The 27,485-nt window shown below is 40.0% G+C and overlaps 1 protein-coding gene and 1 long non-coding RNA gene across 7 annotated transcripts in view; one reads left to right on the top strand and one right to left on the bottom strand.

The window, feature by feature from the left end:
• The window catches only part of Pot (zona pellucida domain protein papillote), a 29,705-nt gene extending 2,540 nt beyond the window's left edge, over positions 1-27,165 (top strand). The window contains exons 2-6 of one of the 2 annotated variants that reach the window (XM_071773923.1): positions 9,533-9,628; positions 19,124-19,460; positions 19,849-20,005; positions 20,776-21,142; positions 21,494-27,165. In XM_071773923.1, coding sequence (XP_071630024.1) covers positions 19,124-19,460; positions 19,849-20,005; positions 20,776-21,142; positions 21,494-23,620 — 2,988 coding nt within the window. In that variant the 5' untranslated portion in view covers positions 9,533-9,628 and the 3' untranslated portion in view covers positions 23,621-27,165. The remainder of the gene's footprint in view (positions 1-9,532; positions 9,629-19,123; positions 19,461-19,848; positions 20,006-20,775; positions 21,143-21,493) is intronic. The other variant, XM_071773924.1, reaches the window with a different exon arrangement.
• Positions 1-27,485, bottom strand: part of LOC139810402 (uncharacterized) — a 162,586-nt gene that overhangs the window by 76,472 nt on the left and 58,629 nt on the right. For 4 of the 5 annotated variants that reach the window (XR_011731317.1, XR_011731319.1, XR_011731318.1 and 1 more), the window contains exons 3-4: positions 14,177-18,564; positions 14,004-14,044 (exon numbers count right to left, since the gene is read on the bottom strand). This is a non-coding gene — a long non-coding RNA (uncharacterized lncRNA). The remainder of the gene's footprint in view (positions 1-14,003; positions 14,045-14,176; positions 18,565-27,485) is intronic. The other variant, XR_011731321.1, reaches the window with a different exon arrangement.

Below are 27,485 nucleotides of genomic sequence, written 5' to 3'. Positions count from 1 at the left end.
ATATTTTCTTAATTGGATTTTTTAAAACCATTACTGCCATATTATTTAGAGCTTACGGGTGATATTTGAGAGAATAAAAAATATATTAAATAAATATAAAATAAAATTAAATATATAATATTACATTAATTTGTCGTTATTTTGCTAAAATCGTGCAAGTTCTCATTGAGACATCCGAGACGGACGTATCGAGAGAGTCTGAGGAAAAAAAAGCTTGGAAAACGCCGCGCTACGCCACTGGCATCCGCTACCGCGCGAGAGGTGCGCGACGTAAGTACGCGACGGGCGCGTGTCTCGGCATCTATATACGCGGAACAGGATACGCACGGCCACGCATATCCGAGGGAACGCCGTGCGGCTCACCCGCGGCGCCGTATCGATTTTCGAATTAGTCGCTCGAGAAAATTTTACTACGGCGCCGGGGAGAGAAAGAGAGAGAGAGAGAGAGAGAGAGAGAGAGAGAGAGAGAGAGAGAGAGAGAGAGGCGCTAATCGCGGCAGAGCGATACGCTCACGCGATGATCCATCCCCGGCGGAGGAAACGCGTTTAGCGCTCGCTCTATTCGAAATTCCAGCTTCCTCGCTATACTCGTCTATATCGCGGTCGATTCGCCGCCGCGCCGATTCACGCGGAGCGCGAAATTTACGGTAATCGCACCGTAAATCGCGTCCATGAGCGTGTAGGTCGACACGTGGGGATCGTTTTTGTTGCCGTCGATGGGGCACCAAGTGCGATCGCGTTTTACCTTTCCTTCACAATAGCGGGATTTCAGTGCAACGGCCACGTCGCTATTTTCTCCTATTTTACAATCGCTAAAGATTCCATAAAAAATATCTGACATTTCTTTTTATATATATGGATTTTTAGATCGTTTCGTGTTAAATCCTTTCTGAGCCAAAATTTCATTTACTGATAGTTTTTATGAGTTGTAAACAATGCAAAATTTAGAAACTTTTCTCAGTGAATTAAGCATTACGAATGTTAATCTTCAGAACCGCAAGATTAAATCTCATTATTTGATAGATAAATTTTATTATTTGTTTTAATCTCAATTCAACTTTACTTTAACGTAATTTTAACTTGAATTTAAAGTTTAAAAACAGTGTTTAAGAACAGTGTACATCTAAAGCATTATCAGACAGATATTCTTAAAACTTCTTTCTTTTTTTGTAAAAAAAAGCTATATTTTAGCTACTTGACTTATAATTTAAAAATTAAAGTGCCTTTTAATGATCAATTATCATAAATATGCCCAAGATTGACAGATAATGATCAAAAGAAACTGGTATATGAAGAAAAATACGAGACACTCCGGACAACTTCGTATAAATTGAAGGGTGCTATGTGATTGTTAATGGGCGCTTTGTAGCAGGTCGCGTAGGCAGGGTAGCCGACGACGTGCGCGGTTTCATAGCTTCGGCTTTTCGGCCCGGCAAAACGACGAAATTGCACGCTGCGGCCAACGCGGCGTGTATATCGATGCGGTTGCGGCCGCGGCAGCAACGGCGGCGGCGGCGGTGGTACCGCCTCCTCGAAAACCGGTCCTGCTGCCGCCGTCGCCGCCGCTGCCCGCTGTCGATTTCGCCTGGCGAACACGCGATCGCCATCTTGGATCCGGCGAGGATGACGTCACTGGTACGGGGCACGGTCGCTTTATTTCACTGCCGCTTACGCGCCTCGCATAGGTGCAGATGTACTGGCGCGTTCCTCGCCGGGGAAAATCGCGCTGGAAAATCGGCGAAATAATCAAGTAACTCGATCTTGAATTTGAAGAGAGAAAGAGAGAGAAAGACAAAACTTGATTCGTAATAATTAAAAAAGAATTAAAATGCACTCTTCCTCCCAATTTTGCTATATTTAGAAGAATCTCCCTTCCTCTCTATCTCTTTTTCTCTTTGCAGTATAAAACGTGGAATTTCTTTATACATTCAGATTAATTTTAATAAAATATCATACCGATACTGTACAGATTTTTGTTATCTTTTCACAATATTGTATTTGTAAACGATTTTCTTTTTTTTATCAGAGACTCAAGTAGTATTGAAATATGTTGAGATTTTGTAGATTTATTAATAATACACGAAGGACAAAATGTGTGTGGCTATTACATTTAATCGTGATATTTACATATATGTGTATCTTTTTACAGATTACATTGTATAAAATTAGAAAACCCTTACTGATTTTTCTTATATCTCTTTTTCTGGTACCACTCTAGCTAGACAAACAAGAGAAATTAAGTTAAATTGCTGCTAATTTGCGTTACTCAAATTTATGATATTTATTTAAGCTATAAGATTCGAGAGGTGGAGTTAGTAGAAAATTGCTCTTCATTATCTTTGAAGTTCTAAATTACAAAATTAATAATCAATGTCGAAATGGCTCCTTCAAACATACGGAAATAATCATACAGTTTGGAATCTACTTTATGAAAATGTCGATAGTGGCCCATAATTACGTTAAGTTTATTAATGTCTTAATTTTTCTACACAGTTGCGTTTATTGTCAAGCCGACGACAGGATATAACTTATATCTATTAATTCTCGCACACACATACTTCTATTGAAATAAATATTATTTCAGAGCAAGGGTATATGAGATATAACAATTATTGATGTATGTATGAAGGGTTGGATTTAATATCGTTAAATGCAGATTATATAGAAATCACGGTAAAACGCAATCGTGGATAATTGACTCGACAAGGGTACAACTTTGCCACCGTGAGATCCGTAAGCTCGATAGGCAGATTCCCATGACGTATAATATAGATGTTCGTGGGTAAAGTATTTGCAATGAAAATATTAAGCGGACGGAGGCGCGTGCGACCATTGCGATTCGCATGTAATAGCGGACTTTCTGCGTGTAAGCATCGTAAAAGATTGTAATGGCATATCATTAATATATGAATTTAAAAAATTGCACGGAAAATGGCCACCATGCACGTTACGCTCGTGGTAATAAATATTTTTCCTTTTGGCGACCATTACGCGAAACTTATCAACGACTTATATTTCATAATTCCCAGCTAACGTTCCCTTCGGTTGTCGTCCGACGGAAACAGCAAGATACTGCGTTAGACTTGCGTTAATCGCATGCTTGAAATACACTATTACATATTATTATATCAATTATATGTCTGTCGTGCGTTGTTTTTCGTTTTTGCTATGCAGCGACCTATTTGTAGATGCACAAGTACGAATAATCACTTTTTTGCGGTAGAAATAATTTTACACGCATGTCTTTCATTTCAAGATTTACATATCAACATGGGAGGGAATGAGAATAATGTTATTGATGTCTGTCAATTATTAAGTTCCTTTGTTTCAATTACATCCAATTAAAATGGGCTAATGGGCTAGAGTACATTTATTATATTATAAAAATTATAAAATTTTTTCATCATATTTCTGCATATATTCTATAATAAATACCTTCAATTAACCAAAATAATAAAGATAATTGAGTTTTGTGCGTTACTTTTGTTTGAAATACGTCAGTCAGTCGAAAATATGGTTAGATATCAAGATCTTTCGCTCGAAATCTGCTCGATTTCTAGCAACAGCTCGTTCGGCTCGTAACCGGCGATCGCGAAAATGTGATCTATTTTCTTTCTACACATACACATTACGTCCCTGACGCAGCAGCTTTGCCACCATTCACTTCGAGCTAGAACACACTTTCGCAATAGCAAAAGTGTGATTGCTATAATCCGCGGCTACCAGCGAGAGCGCAGTCCACAGCTGTCCCTGCACTCTGATATTTCGGTTTTCTTTTCTCCTATCTGATCCCGTTTGTATATCCGTTTCTTTGACGCACGACAAGGCGCGAGACACGGCGCGGCGCGGCGCGCGATCGTACGTGGCGGCCGTGCGTACAAGAATCGATAATAGAGTAATGTTCTGATCCCAGTTTTTACTCCTTACAAGAGACAACTTTCAAGGGATAACCTGTTATATTTGTCTTATTGTCGACATATTTATTATTCTGAAGACCGATATAATCCACGATTTCATCTGTTCTTCTGGCCTTCGGAAAACGGCGCAAATGTAATGAGCTTTTATATTTATCCTACAAAGCGTTACAGGCTTATTATTATTGCAAAGATAATATCTCGGTTTCAATGTTTTTACTTCTTTAGCAGAAAAATGTTTTAAATGATAATATTTGTTACGCCTGTTTTATTAATCGTCATCGATTATCGGGACGATATATAAAGAACGCTATTTATTACGAAGGACGACAATTTCCTGACCGTATTAATTGTACTTTCGAGAAAGCTGCTACAAAAGTGTATAACGATTTTCACTACGTGCTTTTTATTTAATCAGTAAGAAAAGTTTATCTCTGCTTTAACTTGTTTTAATTAATTTTTATATATTTGACAAGCTTTACACAACATATGGTAAATATATGAATTGAAATAAAATTATTTGAGATGTGGTTACGTATACGCAAAATTTATTTCCTAATTTACTACAATTGATTATGATATAACAACGACTAAAAACGCAAGAATTGATAAAAAATTACTATACATTTTACGTCATCTTCTTTTATCTTTTCTCTTTTTTCTCGTTACGGTTTTAACTCTCTTTTTCGTGTTTTAACATAACAACGCGTCACTGCATTTTTGTTTTTCTCCGCGCATATTTACGCGAATATCTCCATAATATTATATTTACTGTATATAATATCAGTATGTTAAAACTGCATGCAAGAAATTGTGCATTGTTATGCATCGCAGAATGTACCTTCGCGTGGCATTCCTTTTTTATGCCGTGAGAGGAAGAAGTCGTAGCTGTTCTGAAAAAAGGAAACTGCTATTTACTCACTTGTCAGACTAATCTGTGATATTTCTCTCCGCTTTTCTTTTCTTTTCTTCTTAACCCGTTGGTTATTCCATCCTCTTGTTTTTCGCGTGGACAATGATTTTTCGCTACTATATATTTTACTTTTACGTCTATCATCTACGTAACATTTCGTTTCGCCTTAATATTTAGTTTTTCGTCTCGCATCAATGTTACGAATCTTTTTTTCTTGCGTAGATCGAGTAAGATATAAATTTGATTTAATCATAGGAAATAACTTATTCTCTGAGAGATCTACATTCACGATAACGCGATAAAATCTTTTCTAGTTAAAAATCGCCATATTTTAGTTCTTCATGTATTTCGAATAAATAAAGGATTAAACAAACATTAATCATCCATTTGTCGTTTCCAATCCGATATTTAATTCTTTATGGCCCAGTTTCACGTCATCGGAGCAATAGTTTCTCATATTTCAGTGTTAATTATCTCGATATTCTAGCCAGACATCTGCTTAAAAAGTAAAATCGAATTCTCTAAACCTGTATCTCACAGAAAGCAACCAATCAAGGACGATTTGCGACGCGCAGACTCGCATATACGGTGAATAAGCTGCGGTGTAATTCTCGTTTCGCTTCTCGGTCCTTTAATCCACCGGTTACGTTTATCCTCCTACTTTTCGTGCGTTCAGCGATGCGCGACGAACGCAACCGCGCGCGCGCGCTCGCGCGCTCGTGCACACGCACGCGTGTGCGGCGGCGCGCAAGGGCACACGCACGTGCGCGCGAGCGCGCACGCGTACGCTCGTGTATCCGCGCGGCGCGCGGCGACCAGTGAAAGTCGTGGCTTTGCGCGCGGCTTTTGCGCAACGAGATCGCTGTTGTCTCCATCGGATACTGGTTCGACTTTAAAAGGCTCGATCGCAGAAAGGCATCGAGACATTCGGCATGACTGGGCGTTCACGTCATACCTTGCTTCCAAGAACGCGAGACACGGAGGAAGCGCGAGTGTAATCGTTTGAAAAAGAGTTAGAGAGATGCTAGAGATGGTTATGGCAAACTGAATCGACGTCTATTCTTGATTTTTTACATAAAATGCAAACCTGTTGTTTTGCAATTAATGTCATGTTCAGTAAAGAGATCATGATATTTTTAAAAAATTGAAAACTGAAAAAATTCTTAGAAATCTTCGCAATTGAATGTTTTTAATATTTTTTATTGTAAGGTCACAGATAAAGGTGTTTAATTTCTATCTGCACGAAGTAAGACATAATTTTGTGCAGATATTTATTACGTATAAATTGTGTACCTATTTTGTTTTTTAATTTATTAATATTGTGTCGCATTATCATGCATCATCGATAAAAATTCTGCATTGAATTTTAGAATAAAATTCAGTTTTTAGATATTCTTTAATAATATTCTTAAAAAAAATAAATAAATAAACATCCATTATTCGGCTTTTTTCAAAATTATACATAGATGCTTTAATTATATTCTTGTTTAATGTATTCTTAAATACTTTTATATATTCATATCTTCATTTTCATTAGTTTCCCTTACATTTAAGCATGGACCTGTCAGAGCATGGTGTATGTACATAATTTATGAACTCCTAAGACGTTTATAAAACGTGAACATCGACCGAGTGTTAGTGTCTTTTTTTTTTAAATTTCGTGTATTCTCCGTTACGTGTTATCAATGACATTACTTTAGAAAATTACAACAATTTTCTCTTCAAAATACATCGACGTTTTTATATAAAAAAAAATAAATAAATAATAATAATAAGAATTGTGACAACGTCGAGATTGTGAAATGGTTACGTCTCTTTCCGTGTTTTTCCCATCGTTTTGTTTCTCCGAAGTCATTGCCTCGCATAGTTACCATCGTGTGTCTGCATAATATACGAGTTCTTCCGTCTGTCTTCGAAAAGATTCTCGCCAGTGAATATCAAATATAAATCTGTCATCCTCTCATCTCTTTCTCTCCTCCCCTCTCCTCTATCTCTCCTCTCATCTCTATGCACGCGCTTCCGTTTTTGTAGTACAAGGTATCCGACGTGACGGAACGCGCAGCACACACCTCTCCTTGTCTCCTTTCCATTCCGCGCGGGATCGTCGCCGCCCCGGTGATACTTTTATGTAATAGTTCCACGGAAAGTATAAGTCACCCTACTGCACCACGACATCCATGAGTAATCTCTGCCGGCGACGTGTTTACAAGCACACGAGAAAAGTTTTGTCATCGTTTCCTAGCAGAAATATACTTGGACGACACGTAAACCTTCAATTATTTAAATGGCTCGCGGAGATTATTTTAAGAAGAAAAACGATGATTAATACGCGAGCATGATTTATTCTCGACAATCAGTCTCGACAGTTTTACACTTTGCGCTTTCAAAGCCGATTATTATATTTCTTATCGCAGTATTTGTCACGGGCTACTGCAATGCGTACGTGTGTATTTTTAGTTAAAAATTTCCCGTAGGAAAACTCTAGAAAATTATTACTTGCGTTGTATTATTTCGAAATAGTATAGTACTTCGCTCGACCGGATTAGTTTGAGAAAGTTTCTTCACATCTACATAAATGCATTTATAGAGAAAGTCTTTTCAGATAAAGTATTCGTCGTGAATACTTACTAGTTCTCGTTTCTTCTACTTTTAGTAACATTTTTAAAATTTATCTTTTCTCGAATTTTTTTGCACAAACTTTAGATAATTGTATATTGTTTGAATAATAAAATTATAAATCTTTTATCTATATCTTGATAGAAAAAAAAATTTTATACAACATATATTATGTAATGTATTACATTAAGCTATTTTACATAACACAACTTTGTATTTTTAAATATAATTTTTTTTTGCATCTATATATCAGTTATTTGAAATAAAATAGAAAAAAGAATGAAGAAGGAGGAGAAAAAGCGAAAAATAATAAATGTATATTATAGGGACCTTTGTTAGAATTCAGAATTCTATTTTTAGACACTAACCTGTTAGTGTCTAAAATTTGTGTCTGTTTTTAACTTTCAGCAGATACAAAATATCTCTCTCCGAGAAAGAAATGACATACTTTCTCCAGAATACAAATTCTCTTTAGAAATCTAGAACTTTTTTCAACATATGAATAAAATAATAAGATTCTTAAGTTTTATTTTTTCACAGTGTGAGGCTTTAATTTTATATATTTTGATAATTAAATCTGAAAGTTAAAATAAAAAATTATTTAAAATTAGCTAAAAAATAAAGTTCTATCATTCGCGTTCGCACTTATTGTTAGTAAAATTTAAATCGAGGACTTTTTATCCCTCGATATTTAAATCATTACAGTTCATCTCTAATATCTCTGAAATCCTTGATTATCGAGGCATCCTGTACATCGTTCTCTTTACATTCCGCCAACAAGGCGACGCGATGGTAGGATCGCGTTGGCGGTATCGCGTGGGACATCTCTCGACCTGACCATCATCGACAGCCTTCGTGAATTCTTTCGCTGATGATCCTCATTATATCGCGAAGTGCGAGCCATACGCGCGGTTTACGTGGTATATATTCAAACCACGTATCCACGCGAAGCCGTAATCGATATGGCGCTCACATACTATCGCTCGGAACAATGTCGACGACGAGCGCATGGTGCAGTCTGACTTGAAGAAAATTGGTCGAGAGTTGTGTCAACAAATGCATATGTGTACGTGACTGGCGCGCGCGTGTATTTGTGTGACAGGAAGCGGCCAAGGTTGGCGACGTACTCTGTCATAGAATCGATTGCATCGAGTATCCTCACCAGAAAAAAGTGTGGCAGTCTGCCAGATGATGTAAAAAGTTATATTAAATTTGGTTGACATTGTAACTTTGAAAGTTCACAATTTTTCTCGTTGTTTACGCGTACTTTCAAGACATTGCCGGCGCTTTTTGCACCGAAGATAGCAAAGAAAAGGTAAAGTTTGATCTAACTATAGGATCTCACAGGCATCTCATCATAAATCTTTTGATATCTTTTTAATCTCACTGTTCATCTATCTTCACCGAGATCATATTCTTCTTTTTACGTTTTACTAGAGTGCATTCTCAGACGCAATTACAGTGTACAGCCTAATGAAACTCTCTCTCTCTTTCGCGCGGCTGTAAAAGAACGCTGAAGCGCACGTTAGAAACGCAGAACGCGATAACGATAAGGTGTTAACTATGTATTTCTGATAATAATGTGTTTCGGGTGGAAAAAAAGGAGCATGCCTTTAATTACTCCGAATAAGGAAGCTATATCTAAACACGCAACATAGCGATTCGGTTCGACGGTCTTAGATCGACTAATCCTCGCGGCAGAAGTTCCTGCTCGTACTCTGACTTATGATTCGTGCTAGTTCACCCATAAAATAACAGACGAAGCTGAATTAATGAAGTGAAATTCCAACACCGGACTGACGGAGCCCCTATACAGAGTGCGTCAAAACGAAGCGTGAAAACTGAGCGTCTCAGCCTCCTTTCCTGTTTGTTTACTGTTATTGATTACGCGGGGACGATCACAAATTCGCGCACTTATGTCGGGTAGGAGCGTGTCGCGAGAGTTTGTACTCACCGTGTATTATCAGGCGTCAATCGCGGTCTTTTACGCGTACGCGTAGTCTCGAGTCGCGACGGAGTCCGCACATTTCACGCTCCGTCGCGATAACTTTCACTAAATAATCCCCGTAATGTTACTTCGGTATTTCAGGACAGGTGCGTGTGCCATGCGTCAACATTAAATCTTACGAGGGGACCGAGGATCGGGGACGGGATCTGCGATCAGTGAGCGGCTAAAATATCGAAGGTACGTCAGGATCTCGATTAAGCTATACTTCGATTCGCTGGTATTTCGTTTTTAAGTACATTTTAAGTAGCCACGTACATAAATAGGGAAATTTTCATCTCGGAAATCGCGATCTCTCTTGAACAACTCCCAGAGTAATTACAATCAACCTCAAGAATTTCCAAGAGCTGAATCTCAAGGGGAAATTCTGACGAAAGCAAAACTCTTCGGTAAGAGCGGAACGAAAAGTGACTTTCAGTTGGCGTGTGCCTGCGAATTAACTCGGATTCGAATTAACTCTCATCTCTATATATAAATTATTCGCGTTATTATCTATATACATTTCACTTCGATCGTTGAATCCAAAGTTAGCGCGCTATATGAAATAAATAGAGGAATTTGAGCTAATCACCGTGGCTAACGGTTGTCATCGGCGATCATCCTCGGGATCTGTCGGGTCTGACAGAACGTTCGCCGCGTTTCACGGAAAATTCGCATTCTGGGATAGACAACGACACCTCGGCGCGGCGCGGCGCGGCGGTCAGACGGGTAACCGGGTATTTTGTTAGCGTGTACCACCGCGAGCGCGTATTACCGCGCGGCGTAGTCTAACGGTGCAGCCGGTCCGGCGCGAGCGCATCGAAGCGTGCCGAGACTCTCCTTCGTTCGCGGTCCTGCATCACGGTTTGCCGCAGTCATCGTTGAACGTGCGGGAAAGAGAGAGAGAGAGAGAGAGAGAGAGAGACCCGACGGAGGAGGAAAAGACGTGGAACGACCACGGGACGTACGTTTCCCTTCGATTTCTCGCGCCGTTTTCCCCGCTCGTTTCCGGCGGTAACCAACGCGAGGCGCGCATTATGCGCAGAATGATGAATCCAGCCAGATCTTTTTATCAAAGAAATTAATTCGGCCGTCTTGGAGAATTATGTTTCGACGCGTTTCGCGCTGAGAGCTTAGATTCAGCGACGCGCGTATCTCGCGTGTTAAAAGAATTCCCTTCTCCGCAATCGCGTAACGTATTAATGAGCGGTTGTTATAATGGCAAGTAAACTATGGAGCTATTATCCTGTTAAATCGACAATTTTAGTTTATTGTTGAGGAATAATGCCGCTAAGAAATTTCTTACGGGATTTTTTTTTTTCCACCGGACACGGTAGTCGACCGCATGAGAAAGCGCCGAGATTGCGCCAGCGGAAGACCGGATATCAATCGCATCTTTTTTAATGGTCTCGCTGCTGGGCGGATAATGGCTGTGCCAAACGTATCTCAACATCTCGCAGTGACGTGAAAGGGTTGAGGTTGATGGATAAACACGATAGAGAGTCGCAATAAAATCCCGCACGTTGCATCGGAACGCAAGCGAGTCGGTCGTTGCAGAAAGGGCATGACTCAACTTTTCTACGAAAATAAGTTCTATCAGAGGGGAACACTGTACCGTTAGGGTAGCCTCGGCGATCCGCGCGGGAAGGTCTCGAGTCGCGCTTTAAGACAAGACTCCTCTCTCTACGCAGTTCTATTCCTAATTATTTCCGATTACGAAAAAGGTATATTAATGATAAAGAGTCTCAAGAATATCTATAGATATATACTTTATAATGCGAGATATTTCTGTTACAACGTATGTCGAAAAAGAGTAATCTCTATAATATCTTTACGGACATTAAATATGAAAATTAAACTGAAACATTTTATTCCGCAGAAAATACTTTGAGGAAGGACGTGAGACTTTTTCTGCGCCTCTATCGCTCTCATTTTATCCGTAATTCGTGTGATTTTTTACGCATATTGTTTGTACAACTTTGCATACTTTTTCTACAGTTTATAGAGAAATAAACAATTTGTATTTTTCGTTGGTGATTCACCCTCGCATCCCCGTCTTATTCGTGAATAGAATTAAAGACATGATTGAAGCTTTGGTAATAGGGCTGTTATTTTCAATTTCGAGATGCCGACGAAGACAAACGTTCGAGGAGGACAAGAATAATTAAGGATCATAAAATGATTTGCGTAATGGGCCTCTTAAAGCACCGCGCGAGTATACCTCGTTTCTCAGCAGCCGCACGGGAGGTTGGGAAGTGTAATATTACCGAAGGGGCTATAATATGATTTAGCGCTCGGGCGTACGATGCTGCATTAAGAGATTTCTTTTTCTTTTTTCTTTTATTTCGACTTAACTTCTCCGTACGCGATATGTTAACGCGACGTGATGTGCAAGACGACATGGGCGGATAATACCGCGGTGGAGCGTCGCTAATTAATTCGCGCTTTGTTGTTTCCTATTAACTGTTCTTTTTCCACGTGCATAGCGCATCAATTAAATAATTAAGTAAGCGCGCGATCCGCTGCAGCATGTTCGGAAAAAGGAAACGCATGCAGGAAGCAGGAAACGTTACAATTGCCATGGGATTCTTCTGTGATTTCTCGCGCGTTACTTTCCGCGTGTTTACAATTGAGAGGACGCGGCTCATCTCCGAATGAGGAAGCTGTAAAGTCTTTAACGAGCCTTAACAAACTGTCCTTCGGAAAGCCTGCCATTTGTGATTTTACGGAATAACTCGCGCCATTATTATCACAATGCTTTTAGAAATCAATTCTGGCAAATACGAAAATGATTCATAAAAAAGAACTGAGCGATCACTTTCATCGTAAATATGGAATATTTAACACTTGGCATCTTAGCAAATTGAATTTCTTGGCAATTAGGTTTTTTCTCCTATATTCAAAATATACAAATTTTATTTCAAATATATCAAGAATATTCATTTAAAAGGAATTTTCTGTTTATAAAGAATTACCTTTTAACATTAAGTTTTTCTAATAGTCATATTAAGTCACGAAAATTCAGCAAATTTTTGCAAACGTTTATCGAATAATCAGTAGAAAGAACAATAAATGGGAGATAGCTTATATTTCGTTATTCTTTCTTAATTTATTATAACGTGCGCTTCAAAGTACTTTGTTAATCGCTTTCGATGTAGTTTATATATATAACGCATCCACTGTAATTAAACTATCTCTGTCCAGCGTAATATCTGGCACTAACAAATGGCCCATCCCATCCGCCACTCTAATCGATTACTCTTGAATTATGCACTCACCGCAATTTAGGCCTATAGCTTTAGTTTTATTTTAGGAACAGGGATGAGTATCGGCATAAATAACCGGAATCTATGTTTACTTTTTACTAACGATTGATAGCCAGTCCGACATTTAGATTGGCGTTCTCCATATTTATAGCGCGATAATGTTCCTTCGAATACGTCTTTCACTTTTACACAGCGCATCTCAGAACCATCGTACGAGACTTTAATGGCGTATTTTGAAAATTAATTGGAGACGATTTCAACGTTGAGATTGTAATTGTGCTGCGGTTACAAGCAAACAAAGTTAAAGTGACTAATATTATTTCGTAGAGTTTATGCACTCAACTCCGCAATATCGTATCTCGCGACATTTTACTTCGTTTCAAATGATATAAGGTAATCAATATAGATGGATAGACTATGACAGATAAAAATAAAATCGGTACGTTACAAATGCAGTTAATATAGTAATTGTATTATATCGAACAAATAATTGAAATATTCTATGTAATCACTCTGCAAATATCCTCTGCTTTTATTTCATACGCATATTGAAGCTTAGCATTATTATTTCTTGCACTTTATATAACATTTAACCCAAAAAAGGAAAGGCCAAACACAGATTCAAATTGTATTAAAGAAGTATATAAGAAAAAGGGAAAAACGTCTGTTAATAATTTTTTCCTATTCTATAAATATTAGTTTATTTTTACGTCTCGTAAATACATAAGCTTCTCGTCTCGACATCCATGAGATAGAACACCATGAAGAAATTTAAGTAAAAGCTTTATATTCTAAAATTGTATTTTATTTGTTATATTTTTATTTCTTTCTCAATTTTTCACTATTTATCTACACAATAAACTAAAAAAATGTAGACGATTATAATATAGGTACTCGATAAGTTGTCCAAACATCGTTATTAATTTATTATGTCCCCATGGTGTTCTCAATTGTATTTCTTGAAAATCTTGTAATACACAAAAGGAGTAAGATATGATATTATTCTTACTGATATAGTGTTGGAGACAGTTTTTCTCTTGAGAAAATCACTTTATCATCGTTACCACTTTTTTACGGAACTTATTGTACTTGTGAAATATTTTCTCTCTTACACTATATGTTTCAGGGTTAAATGTCATAGTGCTAATCTAAATTTATTCTATCGATTTTGAAAGGCAATGGATCTACGAACTATTATATTTATTTGTAACATTTTCATTCACAGTACATCTGCATACCTTGCACATCCGATATAAATTTTTCACAGATCCATTATCTCAAATTAAAAGAATATAAAATTCATCACTCACCGGCACGATGCGCGACAGCGGAGTTGTAACGCTACGTTGATCTGTAAAGAATAAAATATGTCTGAATTAAAATAGAGTTCCGAAAATAACCAACATTTCGAGAAATAATTGTGTCGCGCGTATAAAGTGATTAATTTCGAGAGTAATAAATGAAATAATAATGAATTGCTCACCCGTGGGTTGCTCCGCCGTCGCCCGATGCCTCCCCGGACCTTCCCCTCCTCTCTTGATTCTCCGTTTCTTCGTTGTTATTTCGTGTCACTCACACTCATTCATGAAAACACAGAACAGATTTATTAATTACGATCATCACGAGATAGTCGCACAATTATTACTTTGCACAGTATTTTCGATGTCAATAAGCATGCACTTTATTATATCGAAAAAAATAACGTAACAAAGAGATGACAACATCAAGCTACGATTTGCTCTCGACGACAATGTTTCCTAAACGAACAGCCAGTTAAATATTTCGTAGCGACGAAACTGCAACGAACGAACGAACGAGAGTTTTAATAAATAATGTAACGCTAAATGATGACCGAATTAATGCCACGCGATTGATAAATGTTAAAATACCGGAGTTAAATTACATTAGCACTCGCTAATCAAACGCGTCGCGATGTTACTTGATTCGGTGTCGGTCCGTTTTCGTTTCGCTATTAGTAACCGAGAAATTCGTCACCTTGATATTGCGCGATACGGCGCGATCGATAAAACCGAGATAACGATTAATTGAGACATGACAGATCGAAACTCAAACCGCATAAATTCCACGAGATACATGTATTATTAATATACAGTTGATATAATACGGTTTTCCGTTACGTTTAAATCACACGCGCGAGCCGGTGATTTGCGTGTCACTCCGCACACCGGACACAGTGATTTCCGTCTCAAAATGCAATTACGTTTAATTGCGAAAATTAGAATTGCGCAACGAGAGATGTATTCGAAGTGTCGCGGGAGAGACAATTATCGCCTATAATAAATATCGCGAAACGATAATTCATAGTTTCGAATCCTCGTTGCTGTCGCAAGTGAATGAATCGCTTTATCGTGGGTTAATAATCTCTATTTGTTCGCGGTTTCTTCTTGCACCTATCGCGATTGCGTTTCGAGAGGTAATGATGCGACACGCGAAACGGCTCGCGTCGCGCGAAAAGATGACGACACGATGCGCGGCCGGTCTTGCTACAATGCGCGTATGTACCAAACAAACACTAAGGTCAGCTGATACCGTTACTACAAAATATTCATCGTACCTTGAAATAATTATTAGCGAATATTTTATTCTTTTTCAGAAATTTTTCAGATCAATAATCGACGTGACATAGTCTCTTGCTATTCGAATCGCGACTCGAGCTGAATAAGGGAATATGCAAATTAGATCGGCGAAAAGTTCAATAAAGCGCGACGTGAGTTATATTCGTGTGTAGACGTCTTCAAGGAATTCGTCGCCCGTAAGTTTCACAGTGAAACAATGTATAATTCCGAATCTCTATTGCTACGGTTTCTATTTTAAATGAGTAAATCGCGCGTGACGTTTGCTTACAATTAGATAACCGTCTTGTCGACACAGTTGTTAGACGTAATTAATTAATCGCGCAAGTTGATTATTTAATTTGTATTCACGTTGTAGTTATTTCCAAGGAATAATCGCGTTTCGAGAGATAATAATGTGACGACGCGCGGAGCGAGTTGCGTCGCTGGCTGCCGGCTCGAGTATCGCCGCGCGAATGACACAAGCAAGCCGTGCGATGTCAGCGGTGTGAAGGACGTGTGCCGGGCAATCCGTTAACTACAAAATATTTAACGTTCTGATTTAAATATCGAGCAAATATTCTGTCTCTTGCCTTTCCGACGCATAGACTGTCGCGTATTAAATTTAACACGTTTATTTCAAAAGTCTGATTCAGTTTGATTGTAAAATTATTTATGTAAATTATTATTGTAAAGTATATTATGTAAATTATTCATTGTTATTACTATTTAGCAAATTTTTACGAAAAGATTGATATTGCGAGACGTTAACAAACAAAGAATTTTTTTTACGATTTTAATAAAAACCGAGAGAATGAAATAACGTCGCCGTGGAAAATGTAACGACGCATCTGTTTCCCTGGCTTATTAAAGTCACGCAATTTCATTATTCTCGTGACATAAAAGTTTGACAAAAAGTAATAATAATAAATTACAATCTCTATTTCTCGCATAAAATAAATAAAATTTCTTTCTTATATTCAAATTTAAACATAGATACATTACATGATTATTTTGAAGTGGAATAATTAATCCCCGTTATTTAAATTTTTATTACAAAAAGTATTAAATAATTTGCAAGTAAAAGAGTTAAAATTTGTTATTAATAATCACATTAATATCAGCTAATTATTATGTATGTAATACTTATTATACATAAGGTACCAAAAGCCAAGCAATAAAAAACCGATATCACTTGAGCTGTGAAGATCAATAACAGATCGGCACGTGTGCAAACTCTCAGTTAGGAGCTTCGACGTGTGTATTCTACCTAGCGATATTCTTTTATCAACTTTCACAACAACAAAAATTGTTAGCTTAACATCTATGTATTAGTATTTTTGATTAATTAATCTTTAGAATGTATTATTAAATTATTGTACACGACATAATGTATAATATGTTTGCTCTTTAATTTTTATTTTTAACGTTAGAATCGCACATCTATTTTTACCCTTTTTTAAGCCTCTTCGAGACCTTGATTTTTCTTTGTTTTTTTTTAATAATAGAGACATCGAAATGAGGCCTCTCGGTATATGAATTTCGACGGAAGTACAGTTTTGACGATCATTTTTTAAACATTTTCTCGCTCGCGCGAGCATGCGAGGCGGTGCGGCATGAATTACACGTGAGTTTCTCACGCGCGGCGCAGTTTAAACGGCGCGGCGGCGAGCAACGAACGGCGAATAATTTGCCGCGTCCAGTTTTCAGCGAACGGTAATGTTCGGCGCACGCGGAATCGCGAATTCCCCGGGCAACGATATGACGGCAGTCAAATGATTCACGCGTTTCCGCGGGAATCTATTATCGCCGGTAGTATCGGTCGTCTGGCGTTTTTACGACGTGCGTGCCCGCGCGTCCGTGTAGATACGGGCGTGTTGCAACGCGAACGAAGGCGCCCGATACACATTTTTATATACGCAAGCAGTAATGCCTATAATTTGTACGTTTGCTTAGTGTAGTTACCGGCGGCGAGCGTAACAGTATCTCGAGGTGAGCATTCGAGGGGGGGCAGCGACTCGCCGGATATAATCGTTTCGTATATCATTACGCTTGTAATCCCAGGTGGAACAGAAAGTCACAATAAAGTCAAAATGATGGTAAAATGACCAAAAATCGTCATTTTTGCCGTCATTTTGACATAATTTTGACTTTGTTGTAACTTGCTGTTCTACCTGGGATATGTCTCATCTGCACTTTTCTATTTCTAACGAAGGATGTGCTCGGGGAAAGAAGATCACGAGCGTTACCGTACGGCAATTACTCGCTTGTAACTCGCGGAACGTTTAACTTTATCGTCTGGTTACGGAATTTCAACGCGATTATATCGGTACGCCGAACATCGAAGATCACAATCCACGTTTATCGGTTTTATATCCCGAATGGAGATATCGTGACGGATAACGGCTTTCTCTTTGCTCCAGTTGAGTAGAACTGCAGTCTAACTCGAGAAGAGCGACGTCTCGAGATACGGGGTGTACCGAAAATCGTTATAGTGCTTCTTTTCTCTCAGCTCATAACTTTTTCCATAAATTTTGAATTAATCTTTGTCTAGTGAATATTCGATCGAGACGTTGTCACAACTTTTCACGACTTTTAAGAAGTTAAATATTCATATAATTGAGCTTTAATCCTTAAATGCGCAATTTTTCATAGCATTCTGAATATTTTTTAAATAATGACTGCTTAAGAAATCCTAAAAAGATATTTAAAAAATTCTTCTTTACTTTGAATCCTTTTTTAACGTTTTTGTCCTAGCGGACAACCGATGGAGTACGTACAGAGAACTCTCTTTACAGATGTGCAAAGCCGTGCGTTTTCAGTTCGACCTTCATAAGGGAAAGTACACGGAGCATCGAAAAGTCGTTTTGCATATATGCAAAGCTGCGCACTTAATCAAAAGTTAAATCAAAATTATACGGAGGCAAAATAGAATTTGAGCAAATAAAGCTTCTGAAAGAAATATAAAAGTTTTATAAGCGTATTTCAAACTTTTGTAATTAAAAAAAGATATTAGCAAATTGACGTAACACAAAAAAATCGACGTCTCTATATTACTTCTGTTATAGTATTTGTAGTTCAAAGAGAATGCGCGATTCTGATACACCTTGTATGGAGAATGAGACGTGTGTTATGGTGGTCAAACTATACCTACGTGTATGTACAGTCCCACGTGAATCGAGCGATCCGTCTAAACAATGACGTAGCTGAGATATACGAAGGAAAACTCACGTTCTCTGGAAGTCGTTCGTGGGAATGTGGATAGTCGAGTTGTTTCCTCATGCTTGTCAGATGATACCTGAGAAAACAATGATACCGATCTTTATAGTACATATCTATTATACATGCAATGTCGCATTTGTTATTAGAACTCGTTACAGCATCAATTAGGCTAATTGCGAAATTGATGTGATGCCGCGCATCTTACGTTACAATAAAATCCATAGTCATTATACAATTATTACGGAGTTATGGCTGCTAATTTAGGCCGTAAAAGGATCACTAAGACGCGATGACTGCTAGGTTTATTCTTGAAGAATATCGTGGCGTTGCATCACATTGCGATACATATGTGTGTATATACATCATCGTGTGTTTTATAAAAAGGAATTTTCTATAGCAAAGGAACGAAAGCGCGCAAACTCATTAATTTTGTCGCTAAATCTTTTAATACGTATAACATTCTTTCTTGTTTAATTAAAAGTATCTGCAATTAATCACATTAATTAATCTCTCGCATCATTATATTTTGATAATATTATTACAATGATCTTTCGCGTATTATGTTTTCAATTTTTTTTAAGTTGACCAAACCAGTCAATTTTTTGGGACATCGCTTTAACATCCTTTCATTGTAGATGCTGCCAAAACTGATACTCCTGCTCTGGACGGCAATTCCGATTGCGTTGTCCCAGAGCAATTATGCGTCGCAAGGCAACAGCATCGAGTATCAGCCAGGACTGCCGCCGAGCACAGTCCTCGACGGCAAAGTCACCAAGCTGGACGACATTTCGCCAATTATATTTCTAAATCGAACGAAAGCCTATCTAAATTGCGGCCAGGGTAGCATGGAAGTCGAGCTCAAGTTTGAGGAACCGTTTTACGGGGTGGCTTATGCCGACTTCGATCGCAACAGCGCTTGCATATTCAAAGGACGGGGCGCGACGACCGCCAAATTGGAACTACCTCTGAAAGGTACGTATTAAATTTAAGCTCGCAGCACGGGAAACATAAAAAAATTTATTATTCTTGAATATATATTATTGCTCAATTAAAATGAAAAATAGTATAGTAAGTCATAGATACGCAATAATAAAACTATTCTAAATCCAGGTATTAAATGATTTTACAGAACGTATATATATGTATATAATATATGTGTAACTTTCATTTAACACAAACAAGATGATATCCGCGAACTTGAAATCAATTTAATTTTTTAAAATAATTTTTGGTTATTCTATTTCTACACATTATCTGTTTCGCATATAATTGTATGATCATTTTAGTTATTGTTTAAAGCGTTCTTATTTTTACAGAACGGATTCATCTTCTTATCACACGAAAATAATCTATATTTCAGGATGCGGTACAAAGCAAGATCCTTTACGCGTGTTCACCAATAATGTGGTGGTTCGCTTTCATCCCGGATTAGAAATGGACGGGGACGAGGTTATCACTATAGTTTGCAGATATCCACCACCCGTGGCACCGGCGCCTCCTAAGCCGCCAGAGAGCATGTAAGAATCCTTTGTTGAAATTCTTATCCCGAGAAAGTGTTTCATCAGGTATAGTTTCATGCAAAAACCGACGGTAAAATTTGTTAGAATACTTTTTTACTGGAAATATTGATTATTTAATTTAACGTTTCAAATAAATGTTACTAAAATAGATATTAAACGATATTGAATTTATGACCGAACGCGGTTCTTTTTCGAAGGCTATACTTTTTAAAAGATCTCAATGTAATTCTTTTGCACGTGCTGCATCTCGCAACTAATGATATAATTTGATAAAGAACGAGTCAATAGCGATCAATAGCGAGATATATGTACTTAAAATTATTATGATTTATTTAAGATCGACAACAATAGGATATCCTTTCTGTTAAGAAAATCATCAATTATTATCGTCATATGGCATATTAACAATTACCATCGCGAAAAGTCATGTTTAATATGTGTGACGTGGTATTGTTAATATTGAATGAAACATAAATTACGTAAGTCTCTCTTTCCACTGCCTAATCTTTTAAGCATCCGCGAGAAATGCGCACTCAATATTGCTGCGTTTGCCTTCTCGCCGCGTTGAAGCCGAATAAAGGAGTAACGCTCCGTATTCGGAATATGCCACGACGATACACGCCTTTGTTTCTCGCAATCCGATACGCCTGCGGATAGGTGCGAGATATCCGCCCCGTGCACTATATTAACTGCAGCGTCTAATGTCGACGTTGCTTCCCTCGCCCGGGGTCGCGTGCATCAAGCTCTAATCTGATTTTCGTCCGCAGAATGGCCACGATAACGCCCGCGTCGGTGACCGAACCGCCGCTGAAAGGCTTCCAGATTCTGCTCATCATCTGCGCCATCCTGTTCCTCTCGTTGCTCCTGCTCGGTCTCGGCTGTTCCTACATGTGCCTGAAACGCCGAAACGTGCGCGTGGTCCATCGACATCCGTTTGAAAGCGCCACCGGCTCCGAGATAACGAAACTCTCCGGCTCGTCTCTGAGCAATATCACGATGTTCGAGGGTCTGAAGATACCACGCGCGCACGCCCTTCTTCACGCGGCCGTGTCCACTTCCGGTAGCGAGGCAAATCTGGTGATCGATCATTCGGACACATTGCCGAGCGACTATCCAAGCGAGAGCCACTCCGAGGTGAGTCCCGATAATTGTTCACCAAGACGGATGATTGTAGAGTTTATTAAAACAACATGGAAACAGAGCATTGCTCGTACTTTTTTCATTAACGAACTACATGTATAAAATTCTTAAAGTATTTTCATCGTGAAGCTCAATTTAACCGCTATACAAATTATTAAAATTCTTTTGAACATATTATCGAAATTTGTTGGAATAAATTATTCAATGTCTATGTATTGTTTATACTTCTACATGAAGAAACTATAAAAGACATTTCCTGAATATTCTTTTAATCAAAAATACCAAATAAAAAGAGACAGTCACGATACGATACATTACGATCTGTTTGATCGTCTCTTTTTATAGGTGGACGAGGAACGTTCGCTGCCTGTATCTTCCGCCGGATCCTACGACAACAAAGCGTTTGTGGACCATCATGAAGTCCAGCGTCAAGTGGAAATGCGTACTTCGAGCTCCTTGTATTCGGAGACAGTTGCCGCCGAAGTGGAGACTTCCTCGATGACGGCCGCGAATGCCTCGAGGATCGTGGTGCCGCGACACCCCGTGGCCATTCCGATCGAGCCCAAGTTCGACGTGCAGATGAGAGTTAAGAGAGCGCCGCCGCCGCCGAGCCCGTTGCCGTCGGAATCCGACGTTGCGAGCATCGCCCTCGAGAGAAATTTGACGACCATTCTGGAGAGAGAGGAGACCAGTCGCTCGCTGGAGAGCTCACCCTACCGAATGACGACCTTCTCCTATGTACCCGAGCTTCACGGACCACCGGGAGGTGCGTCATCGATCTCGACCATCTCTCGGCAGCAGACGCCGCCGGTCTACTCCAGGATTTTACGCAAGCAAGCAGAGAGGGAGACCACCGTCATCCAGGAGAAACTCCCGTCGCCGACAACCGAACAATTGCCGCATCACGAGATCCGTCGGCCGAGGTCCCTGACTTCGTTGAACACCGAACTCACCGAGACTCGCTCGTTGACCGAGGTGACGGACGCTTCGCACGCCAAGTACCGAGTGGCGAGCATCCTAGCGCCGACCCCACCGCCGCCGCCACCGATCGCGCCCACCACGTCCACTACCACGACTCACACCGCCGTTCAACACCGTGAGCATCGTCTCTTGCGCGAAGAAATGACCGAACCGCTGGTGGAGCCGCAAGTAGTCGCGCCTCGTCGCCCGGAGATTACGACTCACGAGGTGGACGACGTGTTCCTGCGTACCGTTACGGAGAAGAAGACGATCGAAGACGTGGAACGTCACAGTCGCCAGATCACCGAGTACCGCGCCAGGTCTCAACCACCGCCGGATCTCAAGTGGGACGTCACCATCAGGAACTATCCAACGGAAGATTTACCGCCGCCACCGCCGGAATGGGAGAACTTCTCCGATGTTAGCTCGGCCTCCAATCTGACCATCACAAATGAGCCGACGAACCATCTCGCGGATGACGAGCCGGACGTGCACATCGAGCCGACTTACACCACGCGCGCCGAGATTCCGTGCCGGCCACCACCCGCTACGCGTCGTTCCCTCGACGACTCCGATGCCGATTGGTACACCAGGTTGGCGCGCGTCCTGGAGCCACGTTACGCTACCGAGTTGACGGACGAAGAGCGTGCCAAGTGGCGCGAAATCATCACGACGGAAAGCACGCTGCGGACCCTGCTGACCGAGGCAGTGGTTAAGGAGGACTACGAGCTGATACGCAAGGACGCGAGATACGTAAACTTGTTCCCGCCGGCGAAGTGGGATGTGATTATCCGAATCCTGAGTCCACCGTCGACGCACACCGGCTCCACCTCGTCCTCCAGCCACGGCAAGAACCATGGGCAGAGGTACAAGCGGTCTAAATCGTCGGAATGGGACACCAGATCCAGACGGTCCTCCCTTCCCACTTTGTACGAATACGAGAGTGACGGAGGCAGCTCGGCGCGCACCTTAGGCACCCAGAGTCATCATCTCCAGACGTCGCAGTCTGCCACGACTATGAGCGGACAGATCGTCGGCCGTCCACGCCGACTGGGCGGTTCTATTCGTTCGCGGGGTGCCGGAGTTGGCAGCGAGGCCGATCTGAGATCGATGTCCGAGATAACCGTCCGCGACTTCGCCCGAATGGACAGAGACGACCTGACCAGCTTGAGCTCTTTCGAAGGCGCGGACTCGCTGGTCAGATCGCTCAGCCAGCCCAGCCTGGCCAGATCGGGCTCGGAATTCACCGAGCATTGGGGCATGCCTTCCGGCAATCTGCCGCCGTGGGCGACCACGGAGGACGGCGTCAGCTCCGTGGAAACGACACCGAGGGCGATCAGGAGGGGCGACAGGCTGGAGGTCCTCGCCTCCTTCGACGAGCACAGACGGGGCCCGTCCATCACGAGATCGAGTCGATATACCGAAAGGGAGCTCAGCGTACGCGTGACGGAAAGTCAGAGGGCCTCGGACTGGTTTAACGACAACAGTTCCGAGCCAGAGATGCAGATCTGAGCGGTTTCCGAAACAGATCACAGATTCTCGAATCTGTCTTTACCTCGAATCCTTTGCGGAGTTGACATTCCTGGATCTCGACGAAGGTCTGAACACAGTTACTAGGGATGAATGTCGATAATATGGGCAACACCGTATACCATTTGCACGAAATCAAACCTCGAGGTCATCTTTTTGTAACTCTTTGAGCAGTGAATCTTTTAATATACAATAAAACTGGTTATTCGAACCGGTTAATTTCAATCGTGTCAATATTCAGCGCTATAAATAGCAAAAATACGAATTGTATCAACAGATACAACAATTATATTCCAAAAAATCGACAACTCTTTAACAAATTCTGAATAGAGAATTAAAATTTCAATTCCGAGATTCTAGTAGATTTTAGATTTTAAATAATGTTTGAATATGAAAGATGTATGCTGTTCAAAAAGTCAAGCCACAATACGATGGATTATGATTTATATACCGGTATCGCTCGTATTTTTCTTATAGACACCATTTCGGTCGATGTCTACGTGACTCGCACATTACGAACGTATGCCGCGTTTGTTTTGCTCTCAACTCGGGACGTCCTATATGATCGATATCTTGCCAAGAATGAGGCGCAATGCACACACACACACATACACAGCAGCAGCGACGGAATAACGTTCTGCAATTGTAAAATGCATTTTATTTGTAGCGGCTAGCCCGCCGCTTTCTTTCTTCCGTTCTCTTATTCGTCGGTTATACGCCGCTGCCCTACTTCCTTCATGACTCATGACCGTTCACTGCCGATTTCATCCTCGCGCCCGACAGCTCGAGGATTCACGCTCAACCGCGCAAATGCAGAATTGTCCCAATTTCGGGAATCCATCTCCGTCTCTCCGACGTCAAGATCTCGTATATCACGATATCCCGAAATTTGGAGAAATTCGGTCGCCACTCTCTTCACACGTCACTCGTAAAGCGAGACGCATAGACCCGTGTTAGTTACCTGGTCTCGATCTCGGCACGAGTGGGTCTGCAGATTCTGGCAAAAGTACCCCGTTGTAAAATTATGCACAGTTCTAGGCAGAAATTAAGCCATTAAAGCCTATCTTAGTTGTCACTTTTTATATCGATAGTTGTATTCAAATAATTATGCGCAACTTTTGTAATTCGCACGTTCCGTAAACTATAAAAAATTGTCAGAAATATTTCATGGAAAAGTATACATGTCGAAAAAAATCTTGAAACTTCCAAAAATTATGGCTTAAATGGATTAATCGACAGGGTCAATCCCACAGGGAATAATTCAAGGAAAAAAAATTATACGATGGGAAACAAAATAAATAATATAGCGTAATCATATATGAGAGGATTTGCTGTCCGCGCGACGCAGTCTGTCCTCAGCTTCCTAACGTTCGATAGATCGGGAGATCTCTCTTTCGGAGATCGTATAGGGGACAACACGTAGCTCTCACAACTAAAACACCCCCGTTTTGCGGTTAACTGCGATAATAGTCTACTTAAGTAGGTAACGAAACACACGGTGCTGGGTTATACGCTTCAAACAATAGCTAGAATTCTCTCTGCGAGAACATTTACCTAACCCCGTCCTCGCTCCTTCCTCCCCTCCCCCACCACTCTCCTCTTTTCAAGCAATCCTTCCGATTTAATGTATTTCGTCGGAGTATCTGGGCTCGGCCGAGATACGTATCGACCGACACGGTACGTTGGCGCGTATAGATAGGTACATTTGTAATTACGTACGTTTATGACTAATGTATATTTACACGTAATTTTTAAACTATGCGTAGCTCTCTCCGCGCTATCCTCGTGCAGTCATTAGAAGCTTACGAAGTCCTCCGAATCCCTGAGCTGCAAGACGGGAGAGAGAGGGGAGGTATTTGGAACTTGCAGATTCCATTAATATATTATGGTGCGGCTATAGTTCTCGCGATCGTATACGTAAATCGCTTCGAAATTTCCTCGTTCGCCTCGGCAATCTTTGATACTTTGCCACCAAGCAATGATATTATCCTTCGCTTTGCTTGCGTGTGCTTATTAAAATTATCAGACTCCAATCGCAAGCGTGGCAGATTGGAGTAATGTCAAACTTGGAGCTTATCTCTGGAGGGATATTTGCGCGAATGTTTAATGCAATAATATAAAGTGTCGCAAGTCGCAATGTAACAGTACCTATTCGTATATAGTCTCTTTAGGGTATTCAAAATTCTCGATAGAAACTGTCTCTATTATTTTCGTGCAAATAAAATATACATTCGCCGTATACTGACAGTTAACTGTGTGTTGTGTTATAATTTATAATTGTAATACAAAGTTAACAGTAATAATGGCAAAACGATTTATATTACTTGCTATTCGTACGCAATTTAGCGCGATCAATGACGTGTGAATAAAGAGCCCGTTTTTCGCATTCAATAGTTAAAACCTGAGATAATTGTTCGCAACGAAATAAATCTGTCCAAGAAATCGATATTACATAATATTACATTAAGCGCGTGGTTTTCTGCGAATTTTGTAGAGCACGGTGCGTAGAAAACAGTCACATTGTGAAGGCTTTCTTTATATGTAATTGTAAATCAAAATCGATAATAAAGTTAATATGCATATTTTAAAGAAGGAATACACCGGAAGCAATACCGAGACCGACGTTAAGCGCATACATGTAAATCGATGAATAAAACATAAAGTGCACATGAAAGGAATATTAAACGCGGACAATGGGGGTAATAAATCATATCGAGAAATTATATAACTCGTGTTATCAACGTCGAAGTTTTTATCTCGACGTCGGTAACATCGAGTTTTCATGATGTCTTCTAACAAAGAATCGCTGTCGCGTGCAGGATTCGATGTCGAAGAAAAACGAGAAGATGCCTGAGATAAGAGAAATTAATGAAACGCTTGTATTTAACTTGCGGAAATACGATTAACGTGAAATGGGAGTACTAAAGTGATATGCGTTGAAAGCTTTTATCGGATGGAATAACGCGCTATATTGTTATGAAATTAACGTAACTGATAACTCCTAAATGCCTTATCTATATACATATATTTTTATATCAAATTTTGTAACGGATGCAATTTGCATTTAGATCGTTCGATTTTCTCGACTCGGACGTGCCCGTGTAATATTTCAGCCGAGTGCTCGCGTAAGCGCGAGTGAAATGAGTGCTACTGGGAACGAGACAATGAAACTTGAGAATCAGATTGAAGGAGAACAGAGGGAATCGTCTCCTGGTGAAAAATGGCGATACTTTCGTTGTCATTGATCGATAAGCGGTGGATATATAAGACCGAACTAAATTACAACTCCTAATAAATACTGACAGTCCACGAACCGCGTGTTTAAGTGCGTTGTAAATCATGTAACTCTCGTCGCCTCATATTACTCTGCGGAAGATTAATTTACATGGCTCGATGTGTTGTCGAAGTTATGATAAAATAGCGCAAGTTCGACGGTAATCAGGCCCGCGCGAATATATGGAGAGTGTAATACGATCTTTGAGCGAATTCGGAGAGCATGGCTATATTAATAAAATTCATTACTAAAACCAGGTTTGTACTGTTATTTTTATTGCCGAAATATATAACAAACTCTGACTTTACCGGAGAAATCCAGCGTATCTGTATACAGTGTCGTCTTGTTTGCAAAAGGGATTATTGTTCCAATCTCAGAAGAGTATAGTTACTTTCTTCCGATATACGTAATGATTTTACTTAAGCAATATTAAATAGCACACCCGGCTAGATTGCCCGGAAAAACACAAAATGGTTTAAATTTCAATTTCAATAAATATGTATAAAATGCAATATAAAAATGGAATGCGTAGATTTCAGTTAAAATTTAACCTATTATAAATATATTTTTCAA

This window comes from Temnothorax longispinosus, chromosome 3, assembly GCF_030848805.1.
Source record: "Temnothorax longispinosus isolate EJ_2023e chromosome 3, Tlon_JGU_v1, whole genome shotgun sequence".
Taxonomy (NCBI): domain Eukaryota; kingdom Metazoa; phylum Arthropoda; class Insecta; order Hymenoptera; family Formicidae; genus Temnothorax; species Temnothorax longispinosus.
Note: the sequence above shows the minus strand (reverse complement) of the source record. Positions and strands in the feature narration are given on the sequence as shown.